Raw genomic sequence first — 25,292 nt, forward strand, 5'->3', positions numbered from 1 at the left:
AGCCAAGGGCCACCACCAAGAAGGACCTGTCTCTCGTTCCCACCAAACATGACTGTGATGGTGGTGAGACCAAGAGCAGGGCTTTTCCAGATGATCTTAAGGTCCTTGGGAGTTCATAGAGGGAGATACATTTGGACAGGTAACCTGGGCCTGAACCGTTTAGGGTTTTATAGGTCAAGGCCAGCACTTGAATATATAATGTTGAATATATTGAATATAGAAGAGAATTCCAAGAATCTCACCAAGATACATATCCCAGGATTCCATAGGATGTGGTTGTGGCAGATAAAGTAGCATGAAACTGTGTAGACGTGGAAGATCTATTGTTGTTTAACACTGAATTTAGTGAATGGGATACTTGAGAACTTACTCCTACTGAGAGTTTTGGGACATAATAATAGTAATAATAATAATAATAATAATAATAATAATAATAATCTTTATTTAATCAACTGGAAAAGCTGACACAATATGAAGATTTAAAGACTGAACTGCAAAGACTCTGGCACAAACCAGTAAAGGTGGTCCCAGTGGTGATCGGCATCCTGACCTGCACTTAAGCACAATCAGTGCTGACAAAATTACTATCTGCCAGCTTACTGAGATCTGCACACATTATTCGCCGATACATCACACATTCCTAGACACTTGGAAAGTGCCCAACATGTGATCCAATACAACAGCCAGCAGAGTGATCTTGTTTGCTGTGGACTCATCTTTATTTATATCCCACCACCATCTCCCCGAAGGGACTCGGAGTGGCTTACAAGGCACTCCAGGGCACATATAACATACAACAGGTAAAAACGGTACAAAAGTATAAAACAAGTCACATAATCTTATTAACAACCCCTGTCAACACATGTAGCATAAAATCAAAATAATACAATTTTAAAACAACAGTAGATAAAACTAACTGCTGTCAATTTACAAGGTGCCAAGTGTCAGCTTCAAATGGGCCCATTCAACCAAATAACTGTCTGAACATCCATGTTTTCAGGTTGGAACAGAAGAAGGGTGGGAGCTAATCTAATCTCTTTTGGGAGGGTATTCCAGAGCTGGGAGGCCACCACAGAGAAGGCCCTCTCTCCAGGCCCGTAGCCAGGATTTCGTTTCGGGGGGGGGGGCTAAAAAAAATTCAGGGGGGGTTTCGGGGGGGGGTGAGTTTTTGGGGGGCTGAGTCTGAGTGAAAGAGGGCCTACCCTAGCAAACCTTTTGTATTATTACCCCAATACCCCCTGCATATGGGATATATTGAGTATGGTGATCAGATCATGATATGCATAAACATAACAGATTAAATAATCCACCAGTAAGACCTTTTCACGAACCACCATGAGAATTTCAGGGGGGGCTCAAGCCCCCCAAGCCCCCCCCCCCCCCCCCAGCTCCATGCCTGCCTCTCTCTCTCATCCCCACCAACCATGCTTGACACAGTGGTGGGACCAAGAGAAGGGCCTCCCTGTTGATCTCAGAGCCTACACCGGTTTGTAGAAAGAGATGCAGTCTCGAAGATAGGTTGGAACCAAAGTGTATAGGACTTTATAGATAATACCCTGCATCTTGAATTCACCCTGGAAACTTGTTGGAAGCCAGTGGAGCTGCTTCAGCAGAGGCGTGGTATTGTCTCTGTAGCTAGCTCCAGTTAGTAGCCTGGCAACCAACCTTTGCACTAGCTGCAGTTTCTGAACCGTCTTCAAAGGCAGCCCCACGTAGAGTGCATTACAGGAGTCCATTCTGGATGCAACTAAAGCTAAGACATAGCCCAGCAATTGGCTATAGATGTTCACGTATTTTACATTTCTGACAAGTATCTTTTTTGTAGTAGTCCCTTTGTGCGTTGGCTGTGTTGCTATAGAGTTAGTTTTCTTGAAATAATACTTCAAGACACAGAGGATTGTTCAGAATACATGGGTCATGCTCTACGGCTCATATAGATGGGACTTTATCTACAATGTCATAAATCACAGGAATCTTCTCATGCCTTCCCTTTTCCACATATCAGAGCAATTGATCTTTATGGCCAGCTAACCTCACCTTCCAGTTGCCTGTCCCATTTGTCAATGACCCTTCTTTTATCCATATGCCATGAGACTGTACCAGATGTCATAGTTGCATGATATGAGTGATTATGACATTTGGGAATAACTAGAAAGCAAAAAAGAAGAGTTTTTAAAAATGATAACCATAGTGACTGAAAAGGACTAGTTTTGGAATCTTTTTTTTTTTTACTTTGCACATTAGTAGTTATAAATAGCTTCTTAAAGACCATGTTCCGTGAACAGTTAGATATGAGTTGTGTATCATAAAAATGAGTCATGCATTTCAAGTCACTTCTTCCCCACCAACTTTTTTCTATTTGCTCCTTCCTAGCAATCATCGTGATGATAGCAATGTCTATATATACAGGGTATTTCACTAGTGATGTCTCTGCCGAATCCCGTGGATGGTGTTTCAAGCTCGCCTGGTTTGCCTTTCCCACCTCACTTGCTGCAGGTGAGAAGTAGAATCAAGTCCTCTTAGATTCCTTTTATGGGGAAAAGTGGAGAATAAGTCAAATGGATAAATATGTTTGAAAATAACTTAATTTTCACCTAAAATTCTTTATCTTCCCAACAGGCATTTTATCACTTCTTCATCCAATATTAGTCAGAAAATGGAGTGATTAAATATTGGTGCCAGTTATTCCAAGAAACTGAAGACAGAAAGCTGGGAATGGTTGGAAAGAACATGGAATTCAAGCCGACTGTTCAAAATCTCTGCAGATGAATTTGCCCCAAGAGCTCAGTGCTTCAAATTACATAAACTAAATTAATTAGGGAAAGTATGTTTCATCCAATTCTGTCTCTTAAAACAAAGGTTCATCTGAGATCTGTGCCTTAGTCATACTGATTAAGCCTTGCAAATTGTCTTTTTGATGATCAATCAGAAAATAAAGGAAAACAAGCTTCCTGTGGAATGGACTGGAAGCCTATCCTCCCCTCATTTATCCATGTCCCCCATACTACACCCCCTTCTTACCAAGCCCCACTGTAGCGCTATTTATTTATTTCTCTTTTTTTCCTTCTCTCGTACGTTATCCCACTTCCCCTTCCCCGTTTCCATATTTTAACCTGACCCACTCCCATCCTCCCCGCACTACTCCCATGTTCTTTTAATGTATGGTTGTAAAATACTTGAAATAAAGATAATTAAAAAAAAAGAAAATAGAGGACTCTGGAGTTCCAGAGAGAAAGGATGACCATGGATAAGACCCCCTCTCTCGTTCCCACCAATCATGCTTGAGATGGGGGTGGGACTGAGAGGAGGGCCCCCTCTGATTTATTTATTTATCATGTCAGGAGCAACCAGATAGTTGTATTACATTTTTAACAAAACAAACAAACAGACAAAACATAAAGTTTGCAAGCTTGGTACTTGATTAAATGTCCTTTGATCAGTACCTGGCCACTTGGAGTGCCTCTGGTGTTGCCGCAAGAAGGTCCTCCATTGTGCATGTGGCAGGGCTCAGGTTGCATTGCAGCAGGTGGTCTGTGGTTTGCTCTTCTCCGCACTCGCGTGTCGTGGATTCAACTTTGTAGCCCCATTTCTTAAGATTGGCTCTGCATCTCGTGGTGCCAGAGCGCAGTCTATTCAGCGCCTTCCAAGTTGCCCAGTCTTCTGTGTGCCCAGGGGGGAGTCTCTCATTTGGTATCAGCCATTGATTGAGGTTCTGGGTTTGCGCCTGCCACTTTTGGACTCTCGCTTCCTGGGGTGTTCCAGCGAGTGTCTCTGTAGATCTTGGAAAACTATTTCTTGATTTAAGTCGTTGACGTGCTGGCTGATATCCAAAAAAGGGATGAGCTGGAGATGTCACTGCCTTGGTCCTTTCACTATTGGCTACTACTTCCCGGTGGATGTCAGGTGGTGCAATACCGGCTAGACAGTGTAATTTCTCCAGTGGTGTGGGGCGCAGACACCCCATGATAATGCGGCATGTCTCATTAATTTATTTATTTATTTCATTCACTTATACCCCGCCCTTCTCACCCCGGGGGGGACTCAGGGCGGCTTACAGGGGAGGGCACAATTAGATGCCCGAACACATAACAAGTAATACAAAAAATAACAATTCCACACTCAAATTAAAACATCAGTACATAGTAAAATCCTAAAAACCTAAAACAATCTCATGTCAGGGTCCATATGTCAAAGTCCATAAGTCCGTTCTATTCCGTTTGTCTTTGTCTATTCCCAGGTCCTTGATTTAATTGTCAGGGTGACCAAAAGCTTGGTCCCACATCCAGGTCTTTAGTTTTTTCCTAAATGTTAGGAGGGAAGTCGCCGATCTGATCTCCCCAGGGAGTAAGTTCCACAGGCGGGGGGCCGCCACTGAGAAGGCCCTGCTCCTCGTCCCCGCCAGCCTCGCTTGAGAGACTGGCGGGGTCGAGAGCAGGGCCTCCCCAGAAGATCTTAAACTTCGAGGTGGGACGTAGAGGGAGATCCGTTCGGACAAATACACTGGGCCGGAACCGTATACAATTACAATAAAGCAAAAGTACACATAAAAAGACATTAACATCAAATAAAATGCTTAATAATAACATAGTAATGAAATGAAAATAAGAAAAATATGATAAAAACAAATGATAAAATGGTAATGGAATTAGACAGAGCGAGCTAGGCCAAATTCTATGGGTAAAAATTAAGAGCTACATCCACTGTTTTAGCGTGGTGAGATGTGTTCCAGACTGGGCGTGCATACTCAGCAGCAGAGTAGCATAGCGCAAGAGCAGATGTCTTCACTGTGTCTGGTTGTGATCCCCTCTGATGATCACAGTGTCCTGGTGGGTTTATAGGCAAGGATGAGGTTTGTCAAATAGTCTGGGCCTGAACCGTTTGGGGCTTTATAGGTTATAACCAGCACTTTTTATTTAGCCTGGAAGTGGAGCTCTGGGTATAAGATTTGTAACTGGGAAAAAGCATGTGCTTTTCCAACAAACATGCTCAATCTCGTTTGTCTATTGCCCTATAACAAATAATTGACCCTGTATGCATAGTGTGATGATGATGATGATGATGATGATGATGATGATGATAATCTTTATTTATACCCTGCCACCATCTTCCCAGTGGGACTCGGGGCGGCTAACATGAGGTCAAGGCCAAACAATTACAATAAAGCAAAAGTACACATAAAAAGACATTAACATCAAATAAAATGCTTAATAATAACATAGTAATGAAATGAAAATAAGAAAAATATGATAAAAACAAATGATAAAATGGTAATGGAATTAGACAGAGCGAGCTAGGCCAAATTCTATGGGTAAAAATTATAAAACCAATGGGTGAGAGAGATAGAAGTTGCTATGATGAATGGGAGGCTCAGATGGGATATCAATAAAGTTAATCTCCACTGAGGGATAAGATGAGGAGCATCAGAAAGACAAATTGGTTCTGGGACGGAACATGGCATTGAAATTGATTGCTCATTCCCCAAAAGCACACCGGAAAAGCCAAGTTTTTAAACTTTTTCTAAAGGCTGCCAGGGTGGGTGCCTGCCTAATCTCCCTGGGGAGCGAGTTCCAGAGCCAAGGGGCAACCACAGAGAAGTGTAACTTATGTGTATATGGTACCAACAGAATGTCAGCTAATATTTTTGGCAAGATGTCAAGAAAATAAATTATTTATCTAGAAAGCATAAAGTGCATAAAGGCCCACCCAGTTTGTTTTCCTCCATCCCTTCATTGGCTGAAAAACTCCCAATGACCCACTGCAGAGCTAAGGATTACAGCTCCCAGAATCCCCTGGCAATGACCAAATTAGGATCTGATGTCTTTAGAAGTAGTTTAGTGGCAAGTCATTTAAAAAAATTCAAGCTCAAGCTGTATCAGTTCAATATCAATAGGCCTAAACATGTTATTTGTATGTGCCTTCTCCTGTTATGAGTAGTTAAATGGGTTAGCCAAACAGCTCAAATGTTGCTCTGTATATTTTGTGTCTATAATAAACTGATAAAAATGAAGCAATTGTGTCTCCATCTCTGTGTGCTTTTGATGCTTTTATCTGATAGGTTAGATTTTTCACATGGCACAAGGACCACTTTGAGCAAGGACCACTCTCCAACATTAGTACCAAAAGGGTTATGAATAAGTTTTTGGTCAGCTTTAGATTTGGTTTGGCTATTTAGGGTGCTGATTCAGAAAATTGCATTGAGTAGACCACATCAGCTCTAGTTTCTGATACAGAACATATGCCATCCCGTAGTCACCATATGCTCACCACAGAAAATCACATTTAATAATCTAAAGCTGATGTGGGCTATCCAAGTAGTTGGGACTGGTCAGCGACAGGAAAGGGGTAGCAGGCGGTGCAGAAATAAAATAAAATAAAATAAAGAGGAAGGAGGCTCACAGACCAGATTTTGTCCTCGTGGCCCACTGGTGGTCTGCGGCCCACAGGTTAAAAACCACTGGACTAAACAATCTTAATACAATAAGAAAATCCAAGAAGAAAAAGGTATCTAAGTGACAGGTTTCCAATGCAATTTCCAACTGTGCTGCACTACAGGATCTTGAGTTTTGTCCTTTCCTTGCTTAATGTTGCCCTCCTCCTAGCTACCCACATTTCTCATGCTATTTCTCAGTAAGATATTTAATCAGCTCTTGATATTGGTCCATATTTTAGGAAGTAGTTCGAAGATAGTTTGGAAGCTTCAACTGACTCAGAGATCGGCAGCCAGATTACTAACCAGATCCCTGTACAGGGAGAGATCCACTCCCATGTTGCAGCAGTTCCACTGGATGCCAGTCTGCTTCTGGACTAAAAACAAAGTGCTGGTCATTACCTTTAAAGTAATGGTAATGGCCCAGCTTGCCTGTCTGAACGTATCTCCCTCTACGTCCCACTTTGTAGTTTAAAATCATCTGGGGAGGCCCTGCTCTTGGTCCCACCAGCTTCGCAAATGCGTTCAGTGGAGACGAGGGGGGCAGGGCCTTCTCCGTGATGGCTCCATGCCTGTGGAATTCGCTCCACAGTGAGATTAGGTCGGCTTCATTCCTCCTTTCTTTTAGGAAGAAGCTTACGTCATGGTTCTGGGACCAGGCTTTTAGAAATGCAGGCATGACAGAACTTTGGATGATGAATCAGACTGGAAATGGCTATATGGTTTGACAATAATGCTTAATTTGTTTTTAACTCAATGTTTATTTATGGTTTAAAATTGTTGTTATAGTTGTTTATATTGTTTGTGTGTTGCCGGTGTAAGCCACCCTGAGTCCCCCTTCGGGAGTTGAGAAGGATGGGGTAGAAATGCTGGAAATAAATAAATAAAGCCCTAAATGGCTCAGGTCCAGGCTATTTGACTAACTGTATCTCCTCCTACAAACCAATTCGGGTACTGCGATCAGCAGAGCAGGCCCTGCTCTTGTGGTTGTTTTTATATTGCTAACTCAGCCTAGATCAAAAGATCCCAGAGAGGCATACAGATGTAGTTTCTACGCAAAAGTTTAAGTTGCTAAAATGAATAACAATTGTTAAAATCAGCAAAAGGAATCTGCAACCTGATTAGGAAGTTAAAACAGATTGATCTCAAATACTACCATGTGTGGGTATTTGAGATCAATCAGTGAGACCCACATACTTTGGAAAACAGCCAAATGTTCACTCTGTGCCTAAAGGAAACCAGTGTGGTCAGCAACTGGTCCCTGATGGGGAAGGCATTCCATGAGAGTGGTGTCAAAGTGGAGAAGGTGCCTCTTCCAAGTCCTCATTCAGCATTTTGAATGCACTGGGGGGAATTTAATTAATAATTTAATTAATTAATAACCTTTATTATTAAAATTAATTCATTTTACTAAGGGTATTGTTTTGACACACTCAGTAAAAACCCAGACAGGTCCCATGTTTTGGATCTGTGTGGATGGGCCCTTAGAGAAAATCAAGTCTGAAATCTCTGTGAAAGCCAAGATGATGAAATGGAAATTGTTGTACTTTGGATGAACCATGAGATTACAACATTCACTGGAAAAGTCCCTACTTTGCGGATTTTCACTTTTCATGGGTGGTTCTGGAACATAACACCTGCGATAAGGGAGGAAACACTGTATTGGAAAGAAACACATGTACCTCATAAAAACCATAATTTACCAGAACATGGCCACTGGCCACTGGATGTTCTGTCTGGGAAATTCTGGGATTCTGCATAATAAGGATGAGAAGAAGATTTTACTGTATATAAAATCCAACCTCTGGTTAGTAAAACAAGGACTTTGTTCCAGGCTAATGATTGCCCGCTATTCATGGACACTCCCTTTTCATTATGCTCATGCTTCTATTCCTTCTTCTTTTGCATTTTGTCCTATGATAGCATTTCAGTACAGATCAAAGGTGGCTGAATATTCATTTCAGAGCTGCTTATAATGTCTCGAATCCTTCTTCTTCTCAGGTTTTGTCTTGTCTTTTTTCTATCTCTCAGCTCTGCATTGCTATTTTTAACAATTTTCAGTGATTACTGGGTGATTCGTGAGTCCCCCATTGGCACTATTCATGAAGGTCTGCTGAGATCCTGCTCTCCATTTGAATGCACATCCGTGGCTCGAGGATCAGGTAAGTGACTCAAGAGTATGGTAGAAAAAATCCCTGAATATTATTTACTAGGAATCACTGATGGGGATATAAAATTAGACTCAAATGAAGACATTCTGTTCATGTATTTGATGACAGCCGCTAGGATAATCTATGTGAAACTTTGGAAACAGAAGGAAATACTGGAAAGGGACCAATGGATAAAAAATAACTGAAATTAAAGACATGTACAAATTAATCTTTTTAATAAAGAGGAACACAGGAAATCCGATTAAGCAAACAAACTGGTTACAGGTGGAGGAATATGTAGAAAAGAGAAATAAAGAAATCCAATTGTGAACAATATAATAAAATTGGACAATTCGATTTTTTTCCTTTTTTCCATCTTTTTGGAACGTTAGTTACAATTTGGAAGATTACATAGATAATAAAGTTGAATTCGCGAAGGATTAGAAGGAAGTCACAAGATTTTTCTTCTTCTTTTCTTTCTTTTTTCTCTTCCTATTTTGGTTAGATATTCATAGTTTGCATTCTTTTCCCCCCCTATTCTCGTTTCCCACTTTTCTTTAAAACGAATTGTTTCCCCAATTTACTTGGAAATTATATATTCTTCTTTATACCAAATAAAAATTTATTTTTTTTAAAAAAGAGTATGGTAGAAAAGTAGACATCAGGCCCTTCCTGGGATTGTACACAAGCAGATAAGAAACTCACCTGAAAAATTTGCACTGTTGTGAGGCTTACAAAACATTATGGAGAGTTAAAGACCATCTTCAGTAATGTCTCTAACAGCACTCCCATTGGTATAAATGGGATTCCTGCCCAAGTGTATGCTGCCATCAAGATTTTAGCAAAGATATGTATACACCTAGGTGTACAGTTTAAGATTCAAAAGGACAAAACCCCCTCTGCATAATATCGGAAGGATGAAAAGAAGATTTGGCAATATGTAAAAATGATTAGAATGTTTTAGAATGTTTACACCAGTGGTTCTCAACCTTCCTAATGCCGCAACCTCTTAATATAATTCCTCATGTTGTGGTGACCCCCAACCATAAAATTACTTTCGTTACTACTTCATAACTGTAATTTAGATACTGTTATAATCCTAAGTGTACAGTTTAAGATGCAAATGCACAAAAAGCCTTCTGCATAATTCTGTAAGGATGAGAAGAAGATTTGACAAAATGTAAAAAAATCATTAAAATGTTTTACAACATTTTAAACGCTGATGAAAGAAATCTGAGAAAATATTTTTTTTTAATTCTTGGTTGAGGAAACAGGACTTTCCACACAGAAAAAAACCCTTTCCTATGAGTGGGGGGCATTTTCTGTGCAAAAATACTATGTTAAAATTTTGCACATACGCAAACTGCAAAACTCACTAGTGGAAGAAAATTGTAAAAATTATGTGTTGCTTCCTTTGAGAATGAATCGGTAGGGAATTAAAAACTGCCCTGGAGGAGGGTCACAAGGGGGCGGGAGAGGGATCACCAAAGACCATCAGAAAGCACAGTATTTTCTGGTAGTCATAAGGTTTCTGTGTGGATAGTTTGACCCAATTTTATCATTGGTTAAGTTCAGAATGCTCTTTGATTGTAGGTGAACTACAGAGGCGGCCCTAGGTAATTTTCAACAGTAAGCAAACAGTATTTTGGTGCCCCCCTCCCCCCAACCAATCACTGAAATATATTTTGTGTTCGTCGTGGGAGTTCTGTGTGCCATATTTGGTTCAATTCCATCATTGGTAGGGTTCAGAATGCCTTTGATTGTAGGTGAACTATACATCCCAGTAACTACAACTCGCATATGTCAAGGTCTATTTTACCCCAAGAGCGTCCCTGGGCAAAATCAACTATATTGCAAATGCTTACTTTGTGTAATGGGTTGAGCCGCCCCTAGTGAACTATTAATCCCAGCAACTACAACTCCCAAATGTCAAGGTCTATTTTCCCCAAACTCTACCAGTGTTCACATTTGGGCATATAGAGTATTCATGCCAAATTTGGTCCAGATTCACCATTGTTTGAGTGCTCTCTGTATGTAGGTGAACTACAAGTCCAAAACTCAAGGTCCATGCCCGCCAAACCCTTCCAGTATTTTCTGTTGGTCATGGGAGGTCTGTGTGCCAAGTTTGGTTTGATTCCATCATTGATGGAGTTCAGAATGCTCTTTGAATGTAGGTGAACTATAAATCCCAGCAACTGCAACTCCCAAATGGCAAAATCACCCCCCAAACTCCACCTTGAGCGTATCGGGAATGTATGCTTGATTTGGTCCAGTGATTGAAAAAACATCCTACATATTCAATATTTACATTATGATTCATAACATTAGCAAAATTACAGTTGTGAAATAGCAACGAAAATAATTTTATGGTTGGTGGTTATAATAGGCTACGCAGATGGCAATACGATCAATCCCACCATCTGACACCAAATTATAAAGACTCCTTTACGATATGGCACCAATCAATATAACTGGACAGGGGGCAAACAGATCCCACCAACTGTCCTTCCTTTAATAAAGAATTCACTGGCACCTATAGAACGTTTGAGGAGATGTCTCTCTGTTTAAACTTTCGCTGCCACCATAAACTAAATGAACAGGAACCCTCTAGCTATTTAAAGATATTAAAATCACTTCTAGGACCACCAAGTACTGTGTCTTCTAAATGGCTTCTTTGAAGGAAAACAGATGAGGTTGATTTAAAAAGGAAAAGGGACTAAACCCACAAATGTATACTGGACTCAGGCTGAAGTTCAAAAATAACAAGGAAAGTTTATTTAATATAGTACAGAATGAAGTGAATGCGGTTAAATAAGCTTGGCTGTTACAGATAAAAATGTTCTTGTTCTTGGAAGCGTAACGGTTGCCTGAGAATGGTTCTTTCTTTGTTACAGTTACTACTACAAAACCCAGCTATTTCTTCCCTAAATAGCTGTACCCAGTTTGCCACCGTTCACTTGGCTGGCAAACTTCAGGCAAACTGCCTATTCTAATCACGAACTCCTAAAACTGTAATCCTGCTCTAACTCTAACATCAACCAGACTGACTCTGACTAAAACAGCTTCTTTCTTTCCCTCCAAACAGTCCAACTCCGTCCCCCTTTAACAAACCAATCCTGGCTGTTTCCAGGCTGGCTCAGGCCTAGGCCACTCCCCCTCTCTGAACTGGAGTTTTCCCTAAACTAAGATGGCTCCTGCTGCCCTCTGCCAGGCCTTCTAAGCTGAAACTAACTAGCCTGCCTCTCCTAGGCCCTGCCACCCACGCTGGCAAGGTAAGGGATCTTCACAGTGGTCACCACAAGATAAGGAACTGTATTATGAGGTTGCAGCATTAGGAAGGTTGAGAAATAATGCTATACACTCTTGTGAAGGATCTCTAGTATAACATCCAGAAACACGATCTCTATCACAATATATTCTTACAACTGGAGATTGATGGGTGAGAACACATCAACTGCTTTCCAAGGGACAGGGAAATAGATCCCTGTCATTCATCACAGATGATACCCAGTAAGTGGACACTGAAGGACTTCATGGTCCCTAGTTATTCCTTAAACTAGTAGATTTGTGCATGGATTGTGAATAGAAGCTAGTCCCAAATCTGTGATTTTTTTGTTATGCATTTGTAACTCTTGGTGAATTCTGTTCCTCATGTTCAATATTTGTAATTTGTGATTTTTTAGGGTTGTAATATGAGATAATTGCAATAGGCTGGGACCTGTTAGCTGCTTTCAGTTTCTATGAGGACAAACTGGATGGACATCCATCAACCAGTCAATCAATCAATCAGATAAGCAAAAAAAAAAAAGCTGCTCATTTTTTGTTTTTGTTTTTTGCAGACCTCTATGATTCTGTTGTGATCCTGCTTACACTTTCAGCATCATTTGAATGTGGCATCGTTGTCGTCTTTTTGCTGATTTTTTTCTTCAAAGTGTCAGTCAAGAATATAGATGGATCATGCATCATAGAAGGTACCTGTAGTAACATGGTTTTCTTATCACACTAGCCATAACACTATTTATTTATTTCATACATTTGTACACCGTCCTTCTCACACACACACCCCGGCTGGGGTGGGATGGGGGCGGCTCAGAGCAGCTTAACAACATTCAAATGTTAACCACAATCATAAAACACATTTTGAAACAGTTCATTAAAATACATCACATTAAGAAACATTTGATTTAAATCATGCCAGTTTAAAATCAGTGTTTGGGACAGTCCATTGTCGAACATATGGACAAGCTGGACTGTGTCCAGAGGAGGGTGACTAAAATGATCAAGAGTCTGGAGAGCAAGCCCTATGAGGAGCAGCTTAAAGAGCTGGGTATGTTTAGCCTGAAGAAGAGAAGGCTGAGAGAAGACATGATAGCCATGCATAAATATGTGAGAGGAAGTCATAGGGAGGAGGGAGCAAGCTTGTTTTCTGCTGTCCTGGAGACTAGGACAAAGAACAATGGCTTCAAACTACAAGAAAGGAGATTCCAACTGAACATTAGGAAGAACTTCCTGGCTGTGAGAGCCATTCAGCAGTGGAACTCTCTGTCTCAGAGTGTGGTGGAGGTTCCTTCTTTGGAGCTTTTAAACAGAGTCTGGATGGCCATCTGTTGGGCATGCTTTGAATGCGATTTTCCTGCTTCTTGACAGGGGTTTGGACTGGATGGCCTATGAGGTCTCTTCCAACTTTATGATTCTATATCGCATTAAGTCTTATTCCCAATTGCTGCTGTTCAAATGCTTGGTCCCATAACCAGGTTTTGAGTTTCTTTCTAAAAGACAGGAGGGAGGTAACCAATCTGATGTCACTGAGGAGGGAGTTCCACAGACGAGAGGCCAGCACTGAGAAGGCCCAGTTTCTCGTCCCCACCAGTTGCATTTGTGATGGTGGTGGGATCGAGAGCAGGGCCTCTCCAGCTGATCTGAAACTTTGTGATGGTTCATAATGGGAGAAAAGTTCTGACAGGTAGTCTGGGCCAGAACCATTAAGGGCTTTAAAGACCAGCACTTTGAATTGTGCTTGGTAGCAGATTGGCAGCCAGTGGAGCTTGTGTAACAGAGGGATTGTATGCTACCTGTATGCCACTCTGGTGAGTAATCTGGCTGTCAACCATTGGACTAGTTGGAGCTTCTGGGCAGTCTTCAAAGGAAACCCCACATAGAGTGTGTTGCAATAGGCTATTTGGGATGTAACAAGAGCATGGACCACTGTGGCTAAGTCAGACTTCTCAAGATATGGGCACAACCGGTGCACAAGTTTTAGTTGTGCAAAAACTCTCCCAGCTTCCACCGAGACCTGGGGTTTCAGGCTCAGTGATGAGTCCAGGATCACTCTCAAGCTGAGAACCTGTGTCTTCAAGTCGAGTGTAACCCCATCCAGCACAGGCTGTAACCCTATGCCCTGTTTGGTCTTGCAACTGACCAGGAGGACCTCTGTTTTGTCTGGATTCAGTTTCAATTTGTTCGCTCCCATCCAGACTGTCACTGCTGCCAAGCACTGATTCAGGATCTGAACAACCTTCTTAGTGACAGGTGGTAAGGAGTGATAAAGCTGAACATCATCTGCGTACAGATGACATCTGACCCCAAAAGTTTGGATGATCTCTCCCAGCAGCTTCATGTAAATGTTAAACAACATGGGGGACAGTACTGGTCCCTGCGGGACCCCACAAGTCAATGGTTGTGAGGGTAAGAAGGTGTCCTCCAGTAACTCCCTCAAAGAAGGACTGGAGTCACTGCAGAACAGTACCTCCAAGTTCCATATCCCGGAAGGATACCGTGATCAACAGTATCGAAGGCTGCTGAGAGGTCCAGCAGAACTAACAGGGACATACTCCCCCGTCTAGTTCCCAGCATAGATCATCTACTAAGGCAGCCAAGGATGTCTCGGTACCATGTCCCAGCCTCAAGCCAGACTGTGCCAGATCGAGATAATCAGTGTCTTCCAAGAACCCCTGGAGCTGCAAGACAACCACTCATTCCAGAACTTTGCCCAAAAAAGGGAAGATTGGAAACTGGCCAAAAGTTGCTCAATTGGGTGAGGTCCAGTGATGGTTTTACAAGGCATGTCACCTGTAAGTTTGTTTATCTACTGGCCAATATCTATTCTACTAATCTTTCCTGGTTTTAAAGGCTTGTTGTGAGAATATTGGACCGGGCTGTTGCGCAGCTAGTTAGTAGCCAACTGCATTAAATCGCTACTGACCAAGAGGTCATGAGTTTGAAGCCAACCCCGGGTCGGAGTAAGCTCCTGACCATTAATAGTCTAGCTTGCTGTTGACCTATGTAGTATGAAAGACAGTTGCTTCTGTCAAGTAGGAAATTTAGGTACCGCTTTATGCGGGGAGGCTAATTTAACTCATTTATGTCACCATCAAACCTTCCAGCAGTATGCATACAAATAAGGAAGTATTCCATCAAGGACTCGGTGTCACAAGTGGACGGTAAAGCAACAGCTCCCTCTGTGGCCGGAATTGAGCATACCCTCATAAAGCCGGAAAGCTGGAATGTTAAATTGCCTCTGTGTCTGTCTATATATGTTGTATGTCTACGACATTGAATGTTTGCCATGTATATGTGCATTGTAATCTGCCCTGAGTCTCCTGTGGGGTGAGAAGGGCAGAATATAAATACTGTAAATAACAAATAATATCCTGGTGCCTCACCAAACTACATGTCCCAAGATTCCATAGGATGTGGTTGTGACAATTAAAGTAGCATGAAACTGTATAGACATGGAAGATAGTAATCTCCGACAGACGGAATCTCACATGGGATGTAATTGTTCCCATCACCCTTCTCTCTACTCATCTGGAGGGGAAAGCCCAACAGGAAAGAGGTTATTGCAGCAATGGAAGCTTCCCATGGGAAAAAATGGTTCTGTTTCATGAGAACCATGAGTAGGAGTTTGAGTATAGATCTAGGACTCTGAAAGACCAGGGTCCAAATCCCAGCTCAGCCATGGAAACGGACTGTATGACTTTGGGAAAGTCAGATTTTCTCAACCTTTACAGAATCATCGAATCATAAAATAATTGAGTTGGAAGAGACCTCGTGGGCCATCCAGTCCAACCTCCTGCCACAAAGCAGAAATATAACTAGGAAGCAAAGTTTGTAGAAATAATAACCATAATGATTGGTAAGGACTAGTTTTGGAATCAATAATTTCTTTGGACTCTGCACAATAGTGGTTATGAGTAGCTTTGCAAAAGCCATGTTCTGTGAAAAATTAGATATGTATTGTGTATCATAACAATGAGCTCAGGCATTTCAAAAGTCACCACTTCACCACTAACCTTTCTCCATTTGCTTCTTCCTAGCAATTGCAGTGATGGTAGCAATGTCTATATATACAGGGTACTTCACTAGTGATGTCCCTGCCGAATCCCGTGGATGGTGTTTCAAGGTTGCCTGGTTTACCTTTCCTTCCTCTCTTATTGCAGGTGAGTTAGAGACTTGGAGTGCATCTACACTGTCAAAAGAATGCAGTTTGACACCAATTGAACTGTCATGACTCAATGCTATGGAATCGTGGCAGTGGTAGTTTAGTGAGACACCAGCGCTCTTCGGCAGAGGAGGCTAAAGACCACATAAAACCACACCTGTCATGATTCCATATGATTGAGTCACAACACAAAGCAGTGCCAGACTGCATTAATTCTATGGTATAGATCCCTCAAGAGAGAAACTGAAAATGACTTATGTCTGGACAGGTTGAGTGTATATTGGGATCGTAGTTGGAAGGACATCCTGAGAGTGCTCTCTCCCAAACCATAGGATTTTTTTAGAGTGAGAACCCTCAATCCAGCCCCAATTTTCCCATTTTATGAAACTTATAGGGACTTTTTGGCTTCACCCCTTCCACCCTACACCCCTTAAGGTGGGGGTACCACAGTGCCTACAATGACTACTTAACCTTTATCATGCCTTGGAATCTTATTAATGACTCAAGGAAACCTATTTAAATGACACAATTGCAAAGCCAATTCCTGCACCGATCAGAAACAATATGGGGAAGGTGAAAGATTCCTACCTGGCCCTTGTGCGACCAGTCTATACTCACACTGTCCATTGTTGCTCTTAGGGGTTCACAACAGGCTTTTTCTAAGGATCAGAGGATCAGAACCTTTTCTGTTACAGCTGCCACAAGTTAATTGGGTGCATATAACAAGGCACTAGGTTTGCAAGTTTTTGAGTTTTGCGTTTAGCTTGATGGTTTGTTTTGAGTTGAAGAAACCTTTGGCTGTTGCTGGGAGAGGTTACGCAGCGTCCTGAAGCTGAAGATTGAAGAAGTTTGGAGTGCTAGAGAAACTGCTTGTTTATGGCAAGATAAGGACATTCTGTTGTTGTTCATTCGTTCAGTTGTCTCCGACTCTTCGTGACCTCATGGACCAGTCCACGCCAGAGCTCCCTGTCAGCCGTCACCACCCCCAGCTCCTTCAAGGTCAGTTCAGTCACTTCAAGGATGCCATCCATCCATCTTGCCCTTGGTCGGCCCCTCTTCCTGTATTATTTTGCTATATGTTTGCATATTGACATGTAAAGAAGAAGACTCACCAGAGATATTGTTTGTTGTATATTGGTTAGAACAATTCTTCTGTTTTGCTTGGTGTTTTTGATCTACAGTGAATAGAACTATATTTTGTTTCTACTTAAAGAACAGACTCATGTGTATTTTTTGAGCTTTTTTATCATACTGAGAGTAACAGGGGCTGAGACATTCTGCAGGCCACTAATGCAACTCTGACATCCATAAGGTGGGAAGGTGGGTCACACTGACACGAGACAAACTGGAAGGGGGAAACAGAGCCACCCCCTCCAACTTGTTGCTCTGTCCCCTTGCATGAATGGGCCAGCAAACCAGTTGGCCCCAACCAAGTCTGGCTCCTTCATGGGGTCATTTAACCTCCCCCCGCCCCCACACACACACTATAAGTTTTGCTTGGCTGCAAGTGGGACCACTTTCAAAACTATTGGAGAAGTAGAATTGAGCTATTTTGAATTCCTTTTATGGGGAAAAAGTGGAGATTAACACAAATTGATAAATATGTTTGAAAATAACTGTAATATTCAAAGTTCCTGAGAATCTCCCTTCAACTTTCACTTTCATTCTTTATCATCCCAACAGGCCTTTTAGCAGTCATTCATCAAAGATTATTCAATGAAGAAGATGAACTGGTAACAGTTATTCCAAGAAACTGAAGACAGAAAGCTGGGCATGGTTGGAAAGAATGTGGAATTCAAGCCTGCTGTTCAAACTTTCTGCAGATGAATTTGCCCCAACAGCTCAAACATTCGAATTACATAAAGTTAAATTAAATATGAAAATATTTTTCATCCAATTCTGGCCCTTAAAACAAAGATTCATCAGAGATCTGTGCATTAGCAACTAGTCATAATGACTAAGCCTTGCCAATTTGTCTTTCAGTGATCAATCAGAAAACAAAGCACTCTGGGTACAATATATGTATCTGAGGAAAAGCATGTACTATGACAAACAGGCATCATTTACCATATGCTCAGTCTGGTTTGTCTGTTGTCCTATAACAAATAATTGGCCCTGCATGCACAGTGCAACTCAGACATGGGCAAACTTTCTAACCAGGGGGTTGCATGGAGGGCCGGATAAGAGTGAGTGGGTTGGGGGGGGGGGGGTCCCCAAGTCTCCTCCCTGCCCTTTCCTACCCTTCCTCTTTTTTTTCAGAGGCAGAAAGTGAAGGAAAGATGGGAAATGTTTGGATCCCAAAAAGGTTAGACTTGATCAGGATGAGATGGTGAATGGAGAGAAAAGGTGTATCCATTAGACACCATATTGCCTACTACTAATATTGAATCCTAGACTTGGAAGAGACCCCCAAGGGCCATCCAGTCCAAACCCCTGCCATGCAAGAAGGCACAATCAAAGCACTCCCGATAAACAGCCTCTGGAGGAGGAAAAGCCTCCAGAGAAGAAGATTCCACCACACACTGAGGCAGCCTATGCCACTCTCCAACAGCTCTTACTCTCAGGAAGTTCTTCCTAATCTTTTCAATCGAATCTCTTTCCCTGCCATTTGAAACCATTGCTCTCTTGTGCCCTGGTCTCTAGAGCAGAAGTAAGTCTGTTTCCCCCTCCTCCTCAATGGGACAACCTTTAAAGCTTGAAACATGGTTCTCAACTTCCCTCTCTACCTTCCCTTCTCCCAGCTAAACATCCCCCAGGAGGAAAGGAGGAAGGAGAAGGAGAAGGAAGGGAGGGAGGAAGAGATAGATGGATGGATAGCTGGATGGACGGATAGCTGGAAGGAAGGGAAGGAAGGAAGGGAGGGAGGGAAAAAAAGAAGGAAAGACTAAAGGGAAGGAAGGACAAAAGGGAGGAAGGGAATGGAGGGAGGGAGAAAGAGGGAGGGAAGAGAGGGAGGGAAGGGAGGGGGAAAGAGAGAAGGAATGAAAGATGGATGAAAGGAAGGAAGGAGAAAGAGGGCAAGAGGAAAGAAATGATGGAAGTGTGGAAAAGGAAGAATGGAAGGGAGGGAAGGAGGAAAGAAAGAGAGAAGGAAGGCAGGATGAAAGGGAGAAAGGGAATGGAAGGAGGAAGAAAGAGGGAGGGAAGGAAGGGAAAGAGGAAGGAAAGAGAGGAAGTAAGGACAAAAGGGTGGAAGGGAAGGAGAAAGAGGGAGGAAAGGAAAGAAAGATGGAAGGATAGGATGGTGAGAGGGAGGAGGGCCTGAGAAAACAGCTCAAGGGGCCACATTTGGCCCCCGTGCCTGGGTTTGCCCATACCTGGTGTAACTTATTGGCACTTACAACGCGTTGGCCAATATTTTCCGCAAGAAAACATGTCAAGAAATTAAATTATTTATCTAGAAAGCATAACATACAGAAAGACCCACTTAGTTTTTCTCCATCCCTTCATTAGCTAGGGAAAAAAACCCAATGGCCTGGTGCAGAGCTAAAGACCTATTATTTTTAGGAGTAAAGCTCCTAGAATCCCCAGACCATGACCAAATTAGGATCTAATGTCTTTAAAAGTGATCTAGGGGCAAGTCACTTTTAAAAACAAATCAACTATTAAGAATAAACAGACTGAATAAGACAAGGGGGGGAAAGGAGGGGAGAGATTGAACCAAAACCCAAAAGAAATTACCGGTAACAATTAATGTTCAAGCTCTCTGTGGCCCCTTCCACGGAGCTGAATAAAATCCCACATTATTTGCTTTGAACTGGAATATATGGCAGTGTGGATTCAGATTACCAAGTTCAAAGCAGGTATTGTGGGATTTTCTGTCTTGATATTCTGGGTTCAGTATCAATGAGCATAAATATATTATTTACATGTGCCTTATCCTGTTATGAATAGTTACAATGGGTTAGCCAAACAGCCCAAATGTTGTTCTATAATATATTGTATCTATAATAAAATGATAAAAATTCAAAGCAATTGGGTCTCCATCTGTGTGTCCTTTTGATGCCTTTATCTGATAGGTTAGATTTTTCTCTGGGCAATGGACTAAACCAGAATTTCTCAGCCTGAGGGTTGGGACCCCTATGGGGATCGCGAGGGGGTGTAAGAGGGGTCGCCAAATGCCATCAGAAAACAGTATTTTCTGTTGGTCATGGGGGTTCTGTGTGGAAAGTTTGGCCCAATTCTATCATTGGTGGGGTTCAGAATGTTCTGTGATTGTAGGTGAACGATAAATCCCAGCAACTACAACTCCCAAATGTGAAGGTCTATTTTCCCCAAACTCCAGCAGTGTTCACATTTCGGCATGTTGAGTATTTATGCCAAGTTTGGTCTAGATCCATCATTGTTTGTGGAGAAGAGCAAACCACTCACCCCCTGCTGCAATGCACCCTGAGCCCTGCCACATGCACAATGGAGGACCTTCTTGCAGCAACACCAGAGGCACTCCAAGTGGCCAGATACTGGTCAAAGGACATTTAATAGAATACCAAGCTTGCAAACTTTGTGTTTTGTCTGTTTGTTTGTTCTGTTAAAAATGTAATACAATCTGTCTGGTTGCAACTGACATGATACATAAATAATTGTTTGAGTCCACAGTGCTCTCTGGATGTGGATGAATTACAACTCCAAAACTCAAGGTCAATGCCCACCAAACCCTTCTAGTATTTTCTGTTTGTCTTTGGAGTTCTGTATGCCAAGTTTGGTTCAATTCCATCATTTGTGGAGTTCAGAATGATCTTTGATTGTAGATGAACTATAAATCCCAGCAACTCCCAAATGACAAAATTGATTCCCCCCCCCCCCCGCCTGCAATCCCACTATTATTCAAATTTTGGTGTATTGGGTATTTGTGCCAAATTTGGTCTAGTGTATGAAAATACATCCTACATATCAGATATTTGCATGATGATTCATAACAGCAGCAAAATGACAGTTGTGAAGTAGCAACAAAAATAATGTTATGGTTGGGGTTATGGTACAAGGAACTGTATTAAGGGGTCATGGCATTAGGAAGGTTGGGAAACACTGGACTAAACTGTTTTAATCCAAGAAGAAAGTATCCAAGTAGCGTGTTTCCAATGCAATTTCCAACTGTGCCACACTCAAGAGAATTGAAACCAATTCTTTGTATTTAAGGGCCCTTCCACACATCCATATATCACAGAATATCAAGGCAGAAAATCCCACATTAGAGTGTAGACTCAAACAACCCAGCTCAAAGCAAATATTGGGGGATTTTCTGCCTTTATATTCTGGGATATAGGGCTGTGTGGAAGGGCCCTAAGTGTTGAATTGGGCAGAGAGAAACAAGTCATGTCTTATCAACCTTTCCCTACAAGTTCCAGCACCAGAATGGAAGTTCCATGACAGTTGGCTGTCACAGACTGGAGAAACCATGCTGGGTCATTTCTCCCTGTTCTCCCTGTTCTTTCTCTCTGCCATTTAAGGCTGCTATTAAGACAAAGAAAGGATCCGGTGAAAGGGAAACCAGTTGTTCTACGAGGCCAGATGAACCCCTACAGGATCTTCAGTTTTTCCCTTTCCTTGTTTATTGTTGTCCTGCTCACAGCTACCCACATTTCTCATGGCTGGACATGGTTTAACCCTAACCTTGAAATTTATAGTGCTGGACTATGGGTTACCTGCTCAGACGTTGGCCACTGTGACCCCTTGCCTTCCATTAATGGTATGGTATATGGGGTAATATCAAAGAGTTTCCAGGGAGAGGTGTGAACTCTGTTGTTGTATGTTTTTGATAAGCATTTGCCAGTTTCCCCATATTTTAAAAATATGAGAAAAATCTCAAACTCACAGATTATAGCCTTACAGATGTTGCACTTCTCCATTCTTGTTGCCATTATATGCTTTCAAGTTGGCTTTCAATAGCTCTGTTTGAGTTGTTTTCTTGACCAGATCTATTCAAAGGATGTTTGCCGGTTTTTCCCTTAAAGGCCAAAGATGTATGACTTGCTCAAGATGACCCAGTGGTCTTCCATGGCTGAGTGGGCACCCAAGCTTGGTCCCCTGAGTTGTAGCCCAGGGCTCAAGTCACCACAAAATGCCAGCTCTTATCCCTCTTTCGCAATTGAGAAAAAAAGGCCATATTGCTAGATTTCCCACTATACTCTCGTCTTCAATGCATGGGAACCAGCCTAGGATCAGGGCAGAACTTGAAAATGGCTACTATTTTAAAACAGGATCTCCCATTGTTATCAGGTGAAGAATACTGGGGGTGTTGACGAAAAATAAGGATTCAAAGTGGTGACCACTTTGTCATGACAGTTACTTCTGGAAACTGCTGGAAGATTTAGTATCCACTCGGTAAAACTTCATCCAATTTTTCTGTCCATAAAACAAGAGAGATATTTGAAGACTTCACCTGGGTAGGGTCCCCGTCGTCCCCCCCCCCCCCCCCCGTCAACATTATAATGTGTCTCTTATGATTCACAAGGAAAATAATGTGATCCTTCTAGGGACAGTGGTTTAGGTCTTCTATGTTAGCAAAGAAGGAAAATACAGTTTGGGCTTTAGTCTGAAATGTAATATATACTCCAAGATGATAAACCTTTCCATATATCTTCTAAAATATGAATCAATATCAGGAGCAGATAAAATACCTTACTGAGAAATGTTAGAATTAATACTATGGGAGCAAGATGAAGATGATGATGATGACTGAGTAATAGTATCCTTGTTGTTTTTATATTGCTATTCCAGCCTATATCAAAAGATCTCAGGAAGACATACAGGTTTTTACACACAAGTTTAAGTTGCTCAAACTACTAAAAATAGTTAAAATCAGTGAAAGTTATCTGAAACTTTGGAGAACAGTCAGATCTTCACTCTGTGCCTAAAGGAAACCAGTGTGAGCACCAATTGGAAGCCATTCCATGAGAGTGTTGCCAAGGTAAAAGAAGGTGCCTCTCCCAGGTCCTCATGCAGCATGTTCAATGCTCTGGGGGGATGCAGAGACAGTCCTCATTTCAGGTAGCAGATTTCAGGGTTATATTAGGGTTATAGCCATTCCTAGGATTGAGTCCTATAAACATACATTAAATTTGGCCTGGTCAAAATCTTACCTATGGGTCACACGTGACTAACAAAGCTATTTTTGTGTCCCCAAGGTGGTCAAAAGATTTTTTTTAAAAAAATCTCAGGCATTCTAGGGAAATTGAGGGCATTTTCACCATATTTTGTGTCCCTACCCAGAGGCCATTTTAGGCTCAGGCAAACGTTTTTTTTTTCTTTTCTAAACTAGATGGATGTGACTTGTGATCCCCTGCTAAGATGGCCCAGTGTGGTGAAACATAAAATACTTTATCTCTTGGAAGATTGGTGACACTGGGACAAAATGTACTTTTGGGTAGTTATATGGATGCAGTGGATTTTCTAAGATCTCAGTGGGCTAATGCAACCCTTTAGGCTCTCAGAATTGTCCACCCTGACATCAAATCAAGTGATTCCTCTTCCCAAACTGGGAAGTATCCAGTTTAATCTGAATTGATTAAGTCTGATCAAAGATTGATAGGATTAAGGATTGATTAAATCTAATTGGTTTTGACAACATCTTCTCCAGATGTTTAACCTCCAAAATCTCTTCACCTGCAGGAGATGGAAGATAAAAGCCTGGAATTATATACAATAATGTTTTACACTCTCTTCTTTTTTTAAAGTTTTCGTGGATATCACGCGAAGCTTCATGACATTGGGCCTCCTCTCTGCCATCATAGCTTTGGTGTGGTCAGTGGACTGGGACCATGTCATTCACTGCGACTTCATTTTTATTCCAAAATCTCTGATGACATCTATCTTCGGGTTTTTTTCAGGTATCACTTTAAACTGTATAAGAACAGATGGGCATCTGCTGTGGGTTTGTGACTGCTGTTTGAGCATTGAAGAAAAGGAAGTTTAAAGTAGCTATCCAAAGTGCTGAAATGTGATGCAAACATAGGTTCACCATCTTGGATAGGCCTTTTACAATAGTGGCTCTCTGATTAAAGGTCTGGAAACAAAGCCTTCTGATGAACAACTTGGAGAGTTGCCTATGTTTAACTTGGACTAGATGATATTTCAATTCCTGCTCTAAGATTCTATGAAACTTTGATCCTCCAGATGTTTTCATAGAATCATTGAGTTGGAAGAGACCTTGTGGGCCATCCAGTCAAACCCCCTTTGAGAACAACAGATTGAAGAGTTTTTTGGAATGATATATTTATTGAAATAGGTAATATTATAAGACTAAATATTACTCCAGATGCCAGGTTGACATTACTAGTGGAAGCCACAAAGTTGAATTTAGAAATGAAAAAGAAAGAACAGGTGATTATTTTACTCACAGTGGCAAGAGTTATGATGGCAAGGAATTGGAAAATTGTAACTAATCTTATACCTGAAGCATGGTATGGGGAGGTATGGAATGTAGCCTTAAATGATAAACTATCAATGTAAATGAGGGTATTCACGGGGGAAACTAACAGATAAGATTTTGATTCATACTGGTCAGTTTTTATTAAATACTAGCAGTCCCCTGCCACGCACTGCTGTGGCCCAGTCTGGTGATCTGGAAAATAAAATAATGAGAAAGTGTTGGTTTCTACTATATATAATTTCTTTGCGCTCGTGGGTAAACAGTATTTCTTGTTTCTTTGTCAGTGTTGATGTAGAGGTTTTCTGGTTTGCTTACTCTAGAACATGCAACATATCATTCTCCTTCTTTAGGGGTCCCTTTCAAATCTATGATACTATACATGCCATATACATGTGTGTGTGTGTGTGAATCATATATATTATCTATCTATATCTATGGCTGGGTGGCTCTTAGTCAGGAGGGCTGTGATTATGGTTTCTTGTCCTGGTGAAGGGAGTTGGACTGGATGGAAGCATTTATCAACCTGAGCATTGGGACCCCGGGGGGGGGGGTCATGAGGGGATGTCAGAAGGGTTACCAAAGACTATCAGAAAACACAGTATTTTCTGTTGGTCATGGTGGTTCTGTGTGGGAAGTTTGGCCCAATTCTATTGTTGGTGGGGTTCAAAATGCTCTTTCGTTGTAGATGAACTATAAATCCCAGCAACTACAACTCCCAAATGTCAAGGTCTGTTTTCCCCAAACTCCATCTGTGATCATATTTGGGCATATGGAGAATTTGTGCCAAGTTTGGTCTAGATCCTTCATTGTTTGAGTCCACAGTGCTCTTTGAACTACAACTCCAAAACTCAGGGTCAATGCCCACCAAACCCTTCTAGTGTTTTCTGTTGGTTGTGGGAGTTCTGT

General features: G+C 41.7%; 1 protein-coding gene across 1 annotated transcript; it reads left to right on the plus strand.

The window, feature by feature from the left end:
• Window positions 1–8,333: 8,333 nt before the first annotated feature.
• On the plus strand, window positions 8,334–18,156 carry LOC137097926 (epithelial membrane protein 2-like). Its single transcript, XM_067473389.1, has 4 exons — window positions 8,334–8,589; window positions 12,417–12,548; window positions 15,894–16,016; window positions 17,702–18,156. The coding sequence occupies exons 1-4, from the start codon at window positions 8,403–8,405 to the stop codon at window positions 17,773–17,775; spliced, it is 516 nt and encodes a 171-aa protein (XP_067329490.1). The 5' UTR covers window positions 8,334–8,402; the 3' UTR covers window positions 17,776–18,156.
• The last annotated feature ends 7,136 nt before the right edge of the window (window positions 18,157–25,292 follow it).

Source organism: Anolis sagrei, chromosome X (assembly GCF_037176765.1).
Source record: "Anolis sagrei isolate rAnoSag1 chromosome X, rAnoSag1.mat, whole genome shotgun sequence".
Taxonomy (NCBI): domain Eukaryota; kingdom Metazoa; phylum Chordata; class Lepidosauria; order Squamata; family Dactyloidae; genus Anolis; species Anolis sagrei.